The 12,886-nt window shown below is 35.3% G+C and overlaps 1 protein-coding gene across 1 annotated transcript; it reads right to left on the bottom strand.

Annotated features, from left to right (window-relative positions):
• Window positions 1-3,907: 3,907 nt before the first annotated feature.
• On the bottom strand, window positions 3,908-12,058 carry IBS1 (Protein kinase superfamily protein). The gene is made up of 9 exons (XM_021430045.2): window positions 10,983-12,058; window positions 9,875-10,159; window positions 9,221-9,538; window positions 8,405-8,632; window positions 7,152-7,249; window positions 6,510-6,597; window positions 5,870-6,412; window positions 4,860-4,992; window positions 3,908-4,392 (listed from the first exon to the last, which is right to left on the bottom strand). Exons 1-9 carry the CDS (start codon window positions 11,418-11,420, stop codon window positions 4,373-4,375), a joined length of 2,151 nt encoding a protein of 716 aa, XP_021285720.1. The 5' UTR covers window positions 11,421-12,058; the 3' UTR covers window positions 3,908-4,372.
• Between the last annotated feature and the right edge of the window lie 828 nt (window positions 12,059-12,886).

Here is a 12,886-nt window from a genome sequence, read left to right on the forward strand (position 1 = left end):
TGTCACTTATCATTTTATGTCACATGATGTTAATATGATAGATTGGCATGTTATAATAAATAGTAATGTGATATACTGATGGTATAATAGTATAATCACATTACATTTTTACATCTACATCATATTAACACCTTACAAGTATAAAATAATAAATAGTATTTTAATTAATAATAATTAATTAAATATTAATTATAAAAATTTATTTGATTCAAAATAAAGATAATAAAACTTGTTTGAATATAATAGAGGAATGAAGATTTATTTAAATTATGTTGATCAATTTAAATGGTTTTTAAAACATTATTCTTTTATTATTTTTAGTTGAATATTAAAAAAAAAAGATGTTATTAAATTAAGAAAATAGTAAATAATTCATATTCACGTGTATCGTAGAAGAAGATACCATTAAAGCATAGCAAATGAAGCAAGTTTGCAATCAGAGGCAGAATGATAGTTTGACCACATAATTAACAAGCTGTTTAGTGCTAATCCCAACAATAATTCCTTGGAATCAAAGCACATTACAGTTGAAGAAATCAGGTGCCCTGCCCCCCACATGCTTGGTTGGACCATTACCGATCAGGATCCACGTGCACGGCTGCATCACGATCGTCAGTCAACACGATGGACGGTGGGATGATGATGATGGTGATAAGTAGGGCCTAGTGGAAATTATAGCAGCCACTCCATGCACGCCATGTGCAAAGATTGAATTGGGATGTCGAAAGCCCAAAACAAAACCCCAATTGTCAGTTTATGAAACTGTAAGTTGTGAGACTGCCATCATTTATTTCTTTGGTGAAAGTAATTATGTTAACCACGAGGGGGAAGGACCCACTTTTATTCTTTTTAAGTGTAAATAAGGAAAATCAATTACCATTATTTACTTATTCGGTAATCATTCATATATATCTATATATATATATATATATGTATGTAGCAATGATAAATGTTGACCAATTTTTTTTTCAAATTTAATATTTAAGAGATTGCATAGTTTTCTAAAGAAACATGTTTAAATGTTTAAGCGCAACCCTCGGTTAATTACTTTAACTTTAGTCTCTAATTGAGTTAGCTCCATTTATGTAAGAAGATGTCAGGTCCCTTAACCATATGAAAGTATTCACAATAATTTTATGATTTTGAAATTATTAGAGATTAATTGAACTTTTTTTTTACCAATCATGTGAAAGAAGTTCTGCCTCATGTAGTTTTGTGGTTTTAATTGATATAATATTTTAAAAAATTTAAAATTTTTTAGTTTTTATTATATTCAATTAAATTTTCATATTTTTTGTTTAAATCAAATAAATAATTATGATTAATGATTGATTTATCATTTTATATCTACATAATGTTGATATGACATGCACGTGAAAGATAAAAAAATCATATATTATATCATCATTTACTATTATATGACTTCATATCATGTGATATAAAATGATGAATGATTTTTTAATTAACGATATTTTGTTAATTATTAATTATAAAAACTTATTTCAAAATAAAACTAAAAGAGTTGGATTAAATAAAATAAAAAAATAAAACTTTATTTAAAATTTTGTAAATAATTTAATTTTTTTTAAAAATATTATAGCTTATGATTTAAACTTTTAAAACAACAAATTAAACATTTTATAAGCTTATCTTATATATTCTGAAAATAAGGTCGATGCAATAATGGTAAGATTTAGGGGTATATAAATTTTTTCAATTAAAAAAAATTTAAACTTTACTCTTTACGTAAAAAATCATGTATCAAAGTTCACAATATTTTTTAATGAAAAAACCATAATCTTTGGGGCACGTACCTCCCTATGAAAGTAAAGAGATAATAATAAGAAACCAAGCACTTCCATTTTCCCCCTTTTTGTACAGACACATTGGCCCATTACTCTCTTTCCCACTCTCATCACTGCACTGATCATGGAGCCCTTTCCCAAACATTAAAATACCAAAAACACCCTCATTCCCCACTTGTCCCTATCTCCCATCCCATGGCCCCTTACTTTCTGATATTGATTGAAAATGAATTTTGTGTTATCCCATTCCTAATGACTTTGGTACTTGGCTTTCTGCACATTATGGTGCAGCTTCTCGCTCATATGCAAAACTTTCTGTAATAATGACCATTATTATTATTTACAGCTAATCTGAGAGGAGAGGACAAAGCTTGTTGGGATGTGACTTCCAAGCTTGGCCAACAGGCCAAGGCTGTGGTTCACATCAATTCCTTGGAAGGAGGAATGCACTTGCATGTATCAGCAGGCAGCCGCTTGGGATATTTAGACAAGCTCTGGACCTAGGGTCCTTATCCTTTGAAAGCAAGTATGGGACTTCATCTCACATTTTTGTCCTTTGGGTCTTTGGAGCCTAGCTAGAAATTCATCAACACAACTGTCTAAATTAGAGCTAAAGATAAAAACATCATATTCACTGTGTTGTGGGATGATTTTATTATCTGGTAAAGCAGTTTGCAACTAAGCTAGTAAGGGTTGATCTAACTTATACTGTGCTTTATCCTAATGGTGAGGAAGAGGTCAGATACTTTTAGATCACATGAATTTGATTTTGTTTTAAGCCAAAATGTTGGGATATTTGAGTAGTATTAATATCAACTTCTAACCTTTACTAATTCATAGTAAATTCTATTGTTGTCAACTTGTCATCCTGGCATGAGTAGCTAAACAGGAATAATAATGCAGTAGAAAGAAAGAGATGGGAGCCATGGATCGTGCTATGTACATTTCTTAGACATATATACTAAACATTTATATAATTGGCTTTGGCTATTGGAATAACAAAGGACTTTGATAGGTATCTGCATAAGAAGAAAAAATTGAAAAGCTTCAGTTGTTTAATCATGCCATAAGCAAGTTGCCAAAACCTTGTTCCTAAACAAAACTTTTACGTGGTCCAAATGGAAAGTGGATTGAGGGTTGGACAAAATTGCAGATATAAGGGGTACTCAGCTGTCAGCTAGAATGGTAGTTGCAGTACTACTGGGCTGGAAGGTTGGCATTGGCACCCAGGAATGGATGGGCAGGACTTCTCTAAGTGATTTAGTTCTAGGCCTCATATTGCAATGGAACTACACAGCCCATGCACCATAGAGTAAGACACTAGGATACCCGATACTGTGATTTTCAGTTTGATAAATCCTTTACACTGCTTGGTTTTGGACAATCACCTTCTTGTTTCAAACAAAAGCTTCTTCTCAGACAGTCTGGTTACATATGATTCATTTTCCTTAAGCCAGCAGTTCAATTTCAAATGGTTCAATTTGATTTGGTATTCAATTTTTCTTGTTACAGGTAGCCAAGTGTAGCTCACCCTTGACACAATATGCGCATAACCAAACAGCTGATACAACATTTATTGTGCAATCCAAATCCAATTTTGATAGCAGACAGCATTAGCCAGTACTCAACTTCTTAATTTTGCCTTTGTTTTGACCAGAAAACTAAGCAAATAGAATGGTTTCTTAAGATAATGTCAACACTTAAAAAGAGGGGAATAAGAAAAAAATAGAAGATACTATTCAAAAGATTCTCAAATATTTGAACTCATTAATTGATGCATGCTTTTTCTTTAAAAAAGAATAAAATACGACTCCCTCCTCTTCAAAATATATATATAAAAAAAGGATACCACCCAAGAATGGGGAGAAAATCGCAAAAAGGACATATTTGGCTGTTACCCTTAACATTTTTGAGTGTACTAAATTGCCAAAGGCTCAAAAACCCCTTTCTGTAGCACTGTGAGCATACTGTAATACAGGAGGTCCCAAAGTATTTGTGAATATAGTTGTGCATGCTCCTGGTGGCGACAATCCGTTTGAGGCTTTATCCTCCAAGGCTTGAAAAAACTAAAGAACTACCAAAGCAACACCGAACTTCAGATATGAGAAAAAGGAATCCAGATATTGATAAGCCTAATGAACCGTGATCGTATACAAGACTACTCTCACAATCAATTGCTAATAACCTATACGTAGTGGGGTCAGACTTGATGAGGGGAAAGTAAGGAACCAAAAAGGAAGTGAGCTGAAAACTTCAATTGAAAGGGAAAAAAACAATCATGGCTCTATGCAGAAAGAGACTGAGCAGCCACCCAGGGCCCTCTTCCTTTCCCCCTTCCTTAGAGCTCTATGAATTGTAACATGCAGCCGTACCATTATATTGTAGTTTCTCAGTCTTGTTCTTCACTGCTTTTGTGCAGAAGCTTCAACTTGATGTCGTTATTGGCATGATTGATGGGCATGGCAGCCAACTTATCACTTTTGCCTTGGGGCCTAGGATCCTGAATGGCTGCCTTTGGCCAGAAGCTTCTTCTTAACAGAGCCCTCAGACATTAGAATATCTGAAGATTACTTCCCATGTTTTTTACCTGCAAGGCAAATTATTATAAATAAGTAATGTTGGTCTGCATAATCTTTTTCAAGAACATGAACTTAAGGTAAATAATTATGTGGGGAACTAGCATCATAAGTACACACAGCTTGCATCACCAATCAAATTCAATCTGATGGTTGCTTTAAATATTTAACTTACCACAAAGTGGTTGAGAAGAAGTGAAAGTTATACCACCAATAACAGCCATCATAAATGTAAATAATTATCTCACCAGGTTTCATCCCCCCACAGTTGCCTTACACTCATATTCATTTATGCGACTTAAAGCAATTGCATATAAATCTCAAGTAATTCATAATGCCAACAAAACCAAAAGGCAGCAGGGCTCACAGGCAGGGGTGATGACAAACTGCAAACTGATATGGCTGGCAACAGAAATCATTTATATATTAAATAAAAAGAGATTAGTAGAATGGTTTGTTTCTGTTGTTATTGTTATACCTCTTTGGAACCATGACTTTCGAATTGCTTGGCGGATCTGTCGTTCATGTCGTTCTAAGAGTTCATCAACTCTATGTGATTGAGACAACAAGGGGCCCGAAAATTCAACCTTGTCCCCTTCATCTTGGTAATCCTGTCAGAACAACAACATATAATTTGATCATTATGGAAATTCTAAAGATGTTGATGTGATGATACCTACTGATTTGAGTATAGGGGCATACATAAAGAAAATGAGCTCTTTTACTTTATTTTCTTTTAGTTTTAACATGAAAAATAAAGAGGACTACATTTACAAAAGCCACATTCTTCTCTCTCTCTCTCTTCCTCTCTGCTGGGTATGAAAGATGTGTTACAGAAGGTAGTTTCCTATTTCCTTTTCGTATTGGAAAGATTTATTGAAAAAAGAAATTTACGCTTCCATTTATTTAAAATAACATTTACAAAATAGTCAAATTCACTCTTGCATGCCAATTGCCTCACTTCAGTGACGTAGTGGCTACATTACAGTGCAAAGCTAAATGTATCAAACCTTCAATTTTTTGAAATTCAATACAGTTATTCAACAATTTTTTTATATGTTTAATTTTCAGAGACATGCTAATTAAATTTCATAACAAAATATTTGTTACCAAAAATGAAAATAAAATTCAGCCAATTCAAGTTTCCAGAGAGGAATAACAAGACCATGGTTTCTCCTTAAAATTGACACGGGACTCAGCAGCAGAGAAAGAAATGATAAAATCTAAATGGATGGAAACTCATCTGCTATGGTAATCCAATTTCAAGGACAGTAATTACTTTCAGCCTTCAAGGTTAAATATTATTAAAAATTTCCATTTTCTTTTAGTTTTATATTGAATTTAAACCATTTTAGATCTAGATGATTTACATAACTGTTTGTGAAAATTGAATTAAAGATGTCATGTGATCCGCAAAAGAGGTTTAAATATTAGATGTCAAGCACAAAATTTTAACGTAATTTCTGGTTCTAATATTTACAAACATACCAAATTATTTCTCTTGGCTGCCATTTCCTCTCTTTGATAAAGTGCCAATGATAGCTCTTGCGAGTGGTATCCACCATCAGAAGCATCAAATGAATCTGGGCGCTCAAACTGGCTCCATTGTTTCTGCATAGCACGCTTGGCAGCTTCATATGAATCATGGCCTCTAGAATCGGTGCGACCTCCATATATTACATCCCCATTTTCATGTCGTTTTGAATCAAAATTGTTTCTTGCATTTAATTGAGCAGAAGGTTCTAAAGAATTATAGATGTGACCTCTTGAGATAGATCTGCTGTGTGATCTTATGGATGCATCATCTTTTCGCCTTTTGGCCCATGCAAAGCCACTTGATGTAGAGACTTGCAATGGACCAGAAAAAGGAATATCACCTTGGGATGCATGCTTTACATGGGCAGCCTCTTCTAATCCATCAGTAGATGGATTTGGCACTCCGTCACTGATAGTAGCATTTCTTTGCTTTGAGTTATGGACATGGTTACCATTAATTTTCTGAGAACCTCGAGTTTGAGCTGCAGCAGCATCCTGTATGTAAAAGAAGTAGCATAAAAAATTAGTTTTCTGGTAACAATACATATATATTTGCAGAGAGAGAGAGAGAGAGAGAGAGAGAGTGACATACCTCAACTGGTGCCAATTTACTTATTCCATGGGGTTTTCTTATTGGCTTTCTTGTTTCAGAGCCGCGAACTCTTCCGCTTATCTTTTTCCTGAAAATTTATTGAAACTTAATCATTTAAGATGATATCAAACCATGTTAACTGGTGTATATGTGGGTATATGGTGGAATTTGCCATAGTTCACTGCATATTTTCTAAAACCTCAGAAAAAGAAGAATTAGTTACATATACATCAATTGAGCATGTCCATGTTCCATGGAAGCAAATCATTTTATGTCTGCAGAGATCTTCAATAAGCAGGGAAGCTAGGTTAGAAACTAAATGACAGTACTTTTTGTTAGATACTTATCCCAGAATATGAATTCAGTTGAGTACTAGATCCAGCTTGTACATTTAATGAGATGATGCCTTTCAAAACAAGTAGAATAACTTAATTTTGACCAGACATCTAGCTCAAAAGGAAAAAAAGAATGAAAGTTTGGGAAAATATTGATTGGAACTCATGAACCACAGTTGTTATTTCAATGCAGATGGACTTAAACTGGATATGAAAGAAAACAAAGACAATGCAATTCCAGGTTCCAGAAAGCTACCTAAATTAATATCTCCACACACACACACACATATATGAACAGAGTTCTCACCTCTTCGCCTCTTCACGATGTTTTGCATCAATCTCTTTGCTAGGTGGATATACTGGCAAGCTTGATGGATCGCATGCATATGGCTTTGTTGTGAAATACTGAAAATTGTGGATTAAGAATCAGAATTTCAAATGATGGACAATAAAGCAAATTAGAAGTATATGATTTGCACAAGATGTGCATAACCCTGGATATTGCATTTGTAATGTTCTTTAAAGAAAATGCTACCTGAAATATAAGAACTCCAAAGACACAATGTGATAACTTCATAAAAATATGGAAAAGACAGTGAACTGAAGCTTATAGGCAATTTACTTCATGCCCCGAGTTTCTTAAGGATTCTAATTAGTGTGTTTTACATTATTTAAATTTGGTTAGCTCAGCCTTATATTCAATTTGAGCCTCTACAGCTATTGCTTATTGATTTTATGATGGATGCTTAACATGGCATTGAAGCTCAAGTTGTTTGTCACCCCACTATAGATCAAGGATACAGACACAATCACAAAAGATAAGCATAAATCCCCAAACTCTTTCCCTTCTTTCATCCCTTCCAAATGAATTTTCATTGCAATAGCAGTCTGCACCGTTGTACCTGTAAACTCTTCTCTGCCATAGCCACCCCCTTAATCAGCATACTCACTCTTACGGAAGATACTTTCTCTCTCTTAACCTTCCCCATTTCTTCTCTGTTCTTATCATGTTAACAAAAGTGTCAATCACCCATCCATTTTATTCTGGCAATCAGCCACTTCTGCCATAAAACACCCAAGGCCCAGCCAAATGATGAGAGAAAAGCCCTTTTCCAGTGCCTATTTGATGTCCTCATTATTTCTTCCCTCATCTGGATTTTTTCTTGTATGGTATCTCATTATGCCTGATACATATCCAACCATATTAGGGGCATGTCCATGTTGGACACAGTAACAACATACACAAAAAGGGGGATATCATGTATCCCTGCTTCATAGCTGCTCCGTCTATTAAATAATTAGTTGTTTGTTGCCCCAAATTTCTTTTCCATGCTGTATGCCATTTGCTTCTTCAATCGCTAGTACTGGACCTAAATGTAAGGGGCATTTACCGGTGTTATTCTAAGGTTTTAGTTAAATACGGTGTTTGTGGTGGGTTCTTTTCAAGTTGGGGTACTACACCTATAGTCAATTAGTATTTGATTAGATGCTTAATAAGGGTGAACAACAAATTACAATTTTGAATGGGTAATGATCACGTTGCCATTTTTGCATAATTACCTCTGATGCAAGAGCACCGGAAGCAGTCCCACGCTTGTATGGCTCCACTGAAAGCAAAGTTTCTATCAGGTTCACAGCAGTTGCTGGTAAATCTTTAAAAGTTTCCCGAAGACAACTATCATAAGGTTGTTGTGGTTTGAATAGAGTTGCATGAGGAAGTCTGGATTTTTTCCAGTAATCGTCAGGCGGGGACCCACAGAGCTTGAAAATTTTATGCAGTTGTTCCACCTGTACAGAACAAAGGTGATTTACGAGAACATACCTTTATTAGTGTCAGAAATGTATATCAACAAGAAATTAGATATCTAACTAGATAGAAATTGAACAACTAAACTAGCAGATTGCATATATACAATATGAAATACATATAGGATGTCCACGGGGTCATTCTAAAGGTATAAGACACTGTGGAGATGTCAAAGCAATAAACATTTAGTGCCTTTCGGACAAAGCACTCTCAATTAGAATTTTCTAATCAAAGTTATAAGATTGATACAGTAGCAACAATACTCAAAATGATTACTTAATAAAAACACACATAGGACTGGCATTTCCAGAGAGTCTTTTTTGCACCAATATTCCATTCCTAGTAAAATTTCCCAAGTACTGTGAAACTTGTTCTGTTTTTGTAATTGATCCTTTTCCTAATTATGAGGAATCAATTATTGTAGACTGGCCCATCTCAGTAACACAAGTCATTTCCACTTAAATTGTTCTCTTTGTTTTCTTGTCAAAAGATCCTTAAATAGTCTTTCTCAATATTACAACTAAGATGAATAATGATGTAAAAGATATGTACTTAAGCAAGGTGCATACCTCTGTTCTCCCTTGCAGGATAGGTTTCCCAAGGAGAAGTTCAGCAAATACACAGCCAACACTCCAGAGGTCCACAGCCGCTGTATAATCTGTAGAACCCAACAAAAGTTCTGGAGGACGGTACCATAAGGTAACAACACGGCTTGTTAAGGGTTGCCTATGCCCAGAAGCACAGAAGTTTGCCAAACCAAAATCAGCCATTTTTAGGATTCCTTCATTATTTACAAGGAGATTTGATCCTTTAATGTCCCGATGCATTACACCCCGTGAATGGCAGTGATCCAGTCCAGATAACAACTGCTTCATGTAGCATTTAATCTACAAAACAAAATCAATATTCATTATTGAAGATGCATATTTCAAGTTTATTGAGGCATGTGAATTATTTCACTTGTTTTTCTCAGCATTATAACGCATTCCTTTTTGGGTTTTAGGAAACAACTTTATATTTTGGTACTTGAATGACTGTGCATCCCAGGAAATATATTTTTACAGCAATTTGTATGCCAAGGACTTTTGATTCCATCTCATATGATAAACCCACATATACGACACTAGAGAGAAGAAAACAATGTCATCATCAACATGGGCTCTGTATACATGCCACCATAGAAAATTAGACTAACCTTATCCACAGAGGCAAAGTGAACAAACCTGTGACTCGCTGAACTTGATGTCGGGACAAGACAGAAGTCCAGTGATATCATGTTCCATGTACTCAAATACAAGGTATATGCTACATGACATTCTGGAAGTAATTATCCCCTCCAATTTTATGATGTTTGGATGGTCAAGCCTTCGAAGAATTAGTATCTCTCTTGCCATGAATCGAACACTCTCAGGCTCAAAATTGTCAAACCGAACCTTCTTCAGAGCAACTATCTTTCCAGTCTCAAGGTCTCGAGCTCGGAAAACAGTGCTATATGTACCTTGTCCAATCTGTTAAAGCAGTTGAAAATGGCTTAAGATTATTATATATTTACATCCAATATCAGGAAGAGCATCACATCCCAAGACACCTATAAAAAATTCTAGTTCGCGTTGAGAAATTAGAAAACATAAATACAAAGATATAACAGTAAAAAGAAATAGAAGAAGTCACACGCTGGGGTAAAAAAAAAAATCACATACCGAGTAGTTAATAGATTTAGGGTAAGAAAAACACCTATCTGGGAGCCTTCTGAGCATAAAAGTTGCTTTTAACAGAACAACAAGGTTCAAGTTAATACGGTTAATTCTATAGCAAAACAAGCTTAACCAGTGATTAAAAGCTTCAGAGAACCACTTCGAGTGACGTGTCCATAGTTGTCCAAACAATTCGAAGGACTTCTATATCTGAAGGATTAAAAGCGTCAAATTTTATGCATGGAACATACATGATTAACAAGAATTGCCTCTGCCAACATGGCATGATATTGCCTACACAAATTACTGTAATTTTTGGCTCTTACTCTCTTCTTGATTTCCAAGGCCTATAGAAGAGCAAGAATTGCTTGTGAAGAATGAAATTTTACACTTAAAGTAAATTCAAAACGAAATGTTAAAAAAAAAAAAACACAGTAAGAAAACGTGAAAGAAAAAAACAAACAAACATACAGAACTGATAGTATCCAACAAACACGATGCTCCCAACGAAAACGACCAAAGAAAAACAAAAACATTAGCAAGCAAAAAGAACACAAGTAATCAATTTTCTTAACATCCAAACAGAAGAAAATTTATGGGAAAACATGAAGGAAAATGAAAATGAAAAGTTCCAAACCTTCTCAAGCTTCTCAAAAGAGTCAGCTTTGAGTGGGACCCAACCGTGGATAGCTTCACCGGCGACGGCACTGAGCCAGGCAGGCCACCCGGCTGCCACGTGTTCGCCTTCTATATACTTGTGTAAATTCCCCAACCTCAAACTCAACGAGTCGGATCTCGAACTCGCCCGACCCGACTCACCCAACTCGCTCCCACTCAGTCCCAACCCACCGCACCCACTACCCAAATCACTCACGCCCCCACTAGTACTATTCTTTTTCTTCTTCTTGCTACTGCCGCCGCCGCTGCTCCTCTTCTTCTCAGGCTCCGAGAACCCGACCCGAGACCGACCCGAATTGGTCCCAACGCTACCGGGACCCGCATTTTCACGTAAGGCGCCGGAGTGGTCGAAAGCAGGCGTCACCGACACCGCCTGCTTCGAACTCACGCAACCCATCAATGGCCGTTGATCATGAGATTAACAAAACAAAAAGATCCCAACTTTCTTTCTGGGATTTATTTTTTGGCGCCAACCCGACCCGCAAAAAAAAAAAAACAAGATTTAACAAACACAATGGCGGAGTGAGTTGTAAACAGAGTTTCAGCTTCTCTATCTCTGTCTGTCTCTATCCTTTCTTCTTAGAAAGAAAGCTAAAAAAGAGAGCAAAAAACGAAGCCCTTTCTATACAATGAACATCCAAAGATAGAAGAATTTCTTCTTTCACTTCCGTGTGTTTTTTCAAAAATTATATTTATATACGTACATGTATATATTTTTGTGGGAAGCGCGAATTGCGGGAAGATAATGGATAGAGAAAGAAGGGTTTTAATGTGGCTGGCAAACAAAACAGTGAGGCTACCGAAATCAACGGAAAGATTGAAATGAAAACCTTTTGATGATGTTCTCCTTTTGAAGCATATTTTCTAGGGAATTAATGGGAAAAAGAAACGTTTCCCATTTTCTTTTTTCTTTTTTTTTTTTGGCTTAGGAGTCTCTATATTCTCTCTTCTTGTTTCTGTCTGTCTGTCACTGTAAAATTTTGCTTTGTAAACTCTCTGTTTAATGAAGTTTGTATCATTCTCTGTTTGTATTCCACATTTTGAGTTCAAATAATGGCTGCCATTTTACTACAAGCAGACAGGGTTGCCTTTTCTTAAATAAATAATAAATAATGGTTTGTTTTATATTGATTTAATAATAATAGAGAGTTTTTTCCCTTGTGTTTAGTGGGAATGGTTGGGTTGTTGTTGACTTTAATTAGGGTTTTTTTTTTTTTTTTGTCTTTGAAAATCCTAGGTTTGAAATGTACTTTACTGGTTCGTTGCATATATATGTATCCCTCTACTACCCTAAACCCGTGATTTGAATCTCTAATAATTTGATGCAATTAATTATACCCTTTTACATGTTATATGGTCCAGATTTGATTGAAGAGGAATGATAAATGTACGATTGGATTCTGAATTTTCTGTTACGTAGGAGGCGGGGATAGGGAATGGGAGAAGGGAACGAAATTAGGGACAGAGACAGGGAAAGGGAAAGAGAAGAGAAGAGCAGAGGCCCAATGCCTTTTCAGATACGACACGTGAAGAGAGAGAAACAGAGGTAATTCATTTCCATTTAGCAAGGCATTCAATTTCAAGCAAAAGAAAAAGCAAAAGTTTGCTCACTTTTACAACACCCCACACTTTCTCCACTTCTCGTCTCTCACACCTTCCCTTCTTTCTTTCATTTTATTGTTTCTTTATTGTAATATAAATAAAATAAAACAAAATAAATAAAGAGAGAAAAGAGTGGTAATTACTAATTAGAAGTGGGTCCAAATCTTTATGGGTTGGGAAGCCTAAATCAAAACAAAACATCTCCCTCATCTCTATACTTCTTGCTTCTTCTTTCTCCTTTGTACTACAGCTAAAGCCAAT

This window comes from Theobroma umbraticum, unplaced genomic scaffold (genome assembly GCF_002168275.2).
Source record: "Theobroma umbraticum cultivar Fairchild unplaced genomic scaffold, ASM216827v3 scaffold_50.0, whole genome shotgun sequence".
Lineage (NCBI taxonomy): Eukaryota > Viridiplantae > Streptophyta > Magnoliopsida > Malvales > Malvaceae > Theobroma > Theobroma umbraticum.

Coding starts and splice junctions, on each gene's coding strand:
- IBS1 (XM_021430045.2), bottom strand. CDS start 11,420: ATGGGTTGCGTGAGTTCGAAGCAGGCGGTGTCGGTGACGCCTGCTTTC. Junction 9,539..9,874: donor TCAAGTTCAGCGAGTCACAG/GTTTGTTCACTT, acceptor TTTGTTTTGTAG/ATTAAATGCTACATGAAGCA. Junction 4,993..5,869: donor CAGCCAAGAGAAATAATTTG/GTATGTTTGTAA, acceptor TTGTTCTGACAG/GATTACCAAGATGAAGGGGA.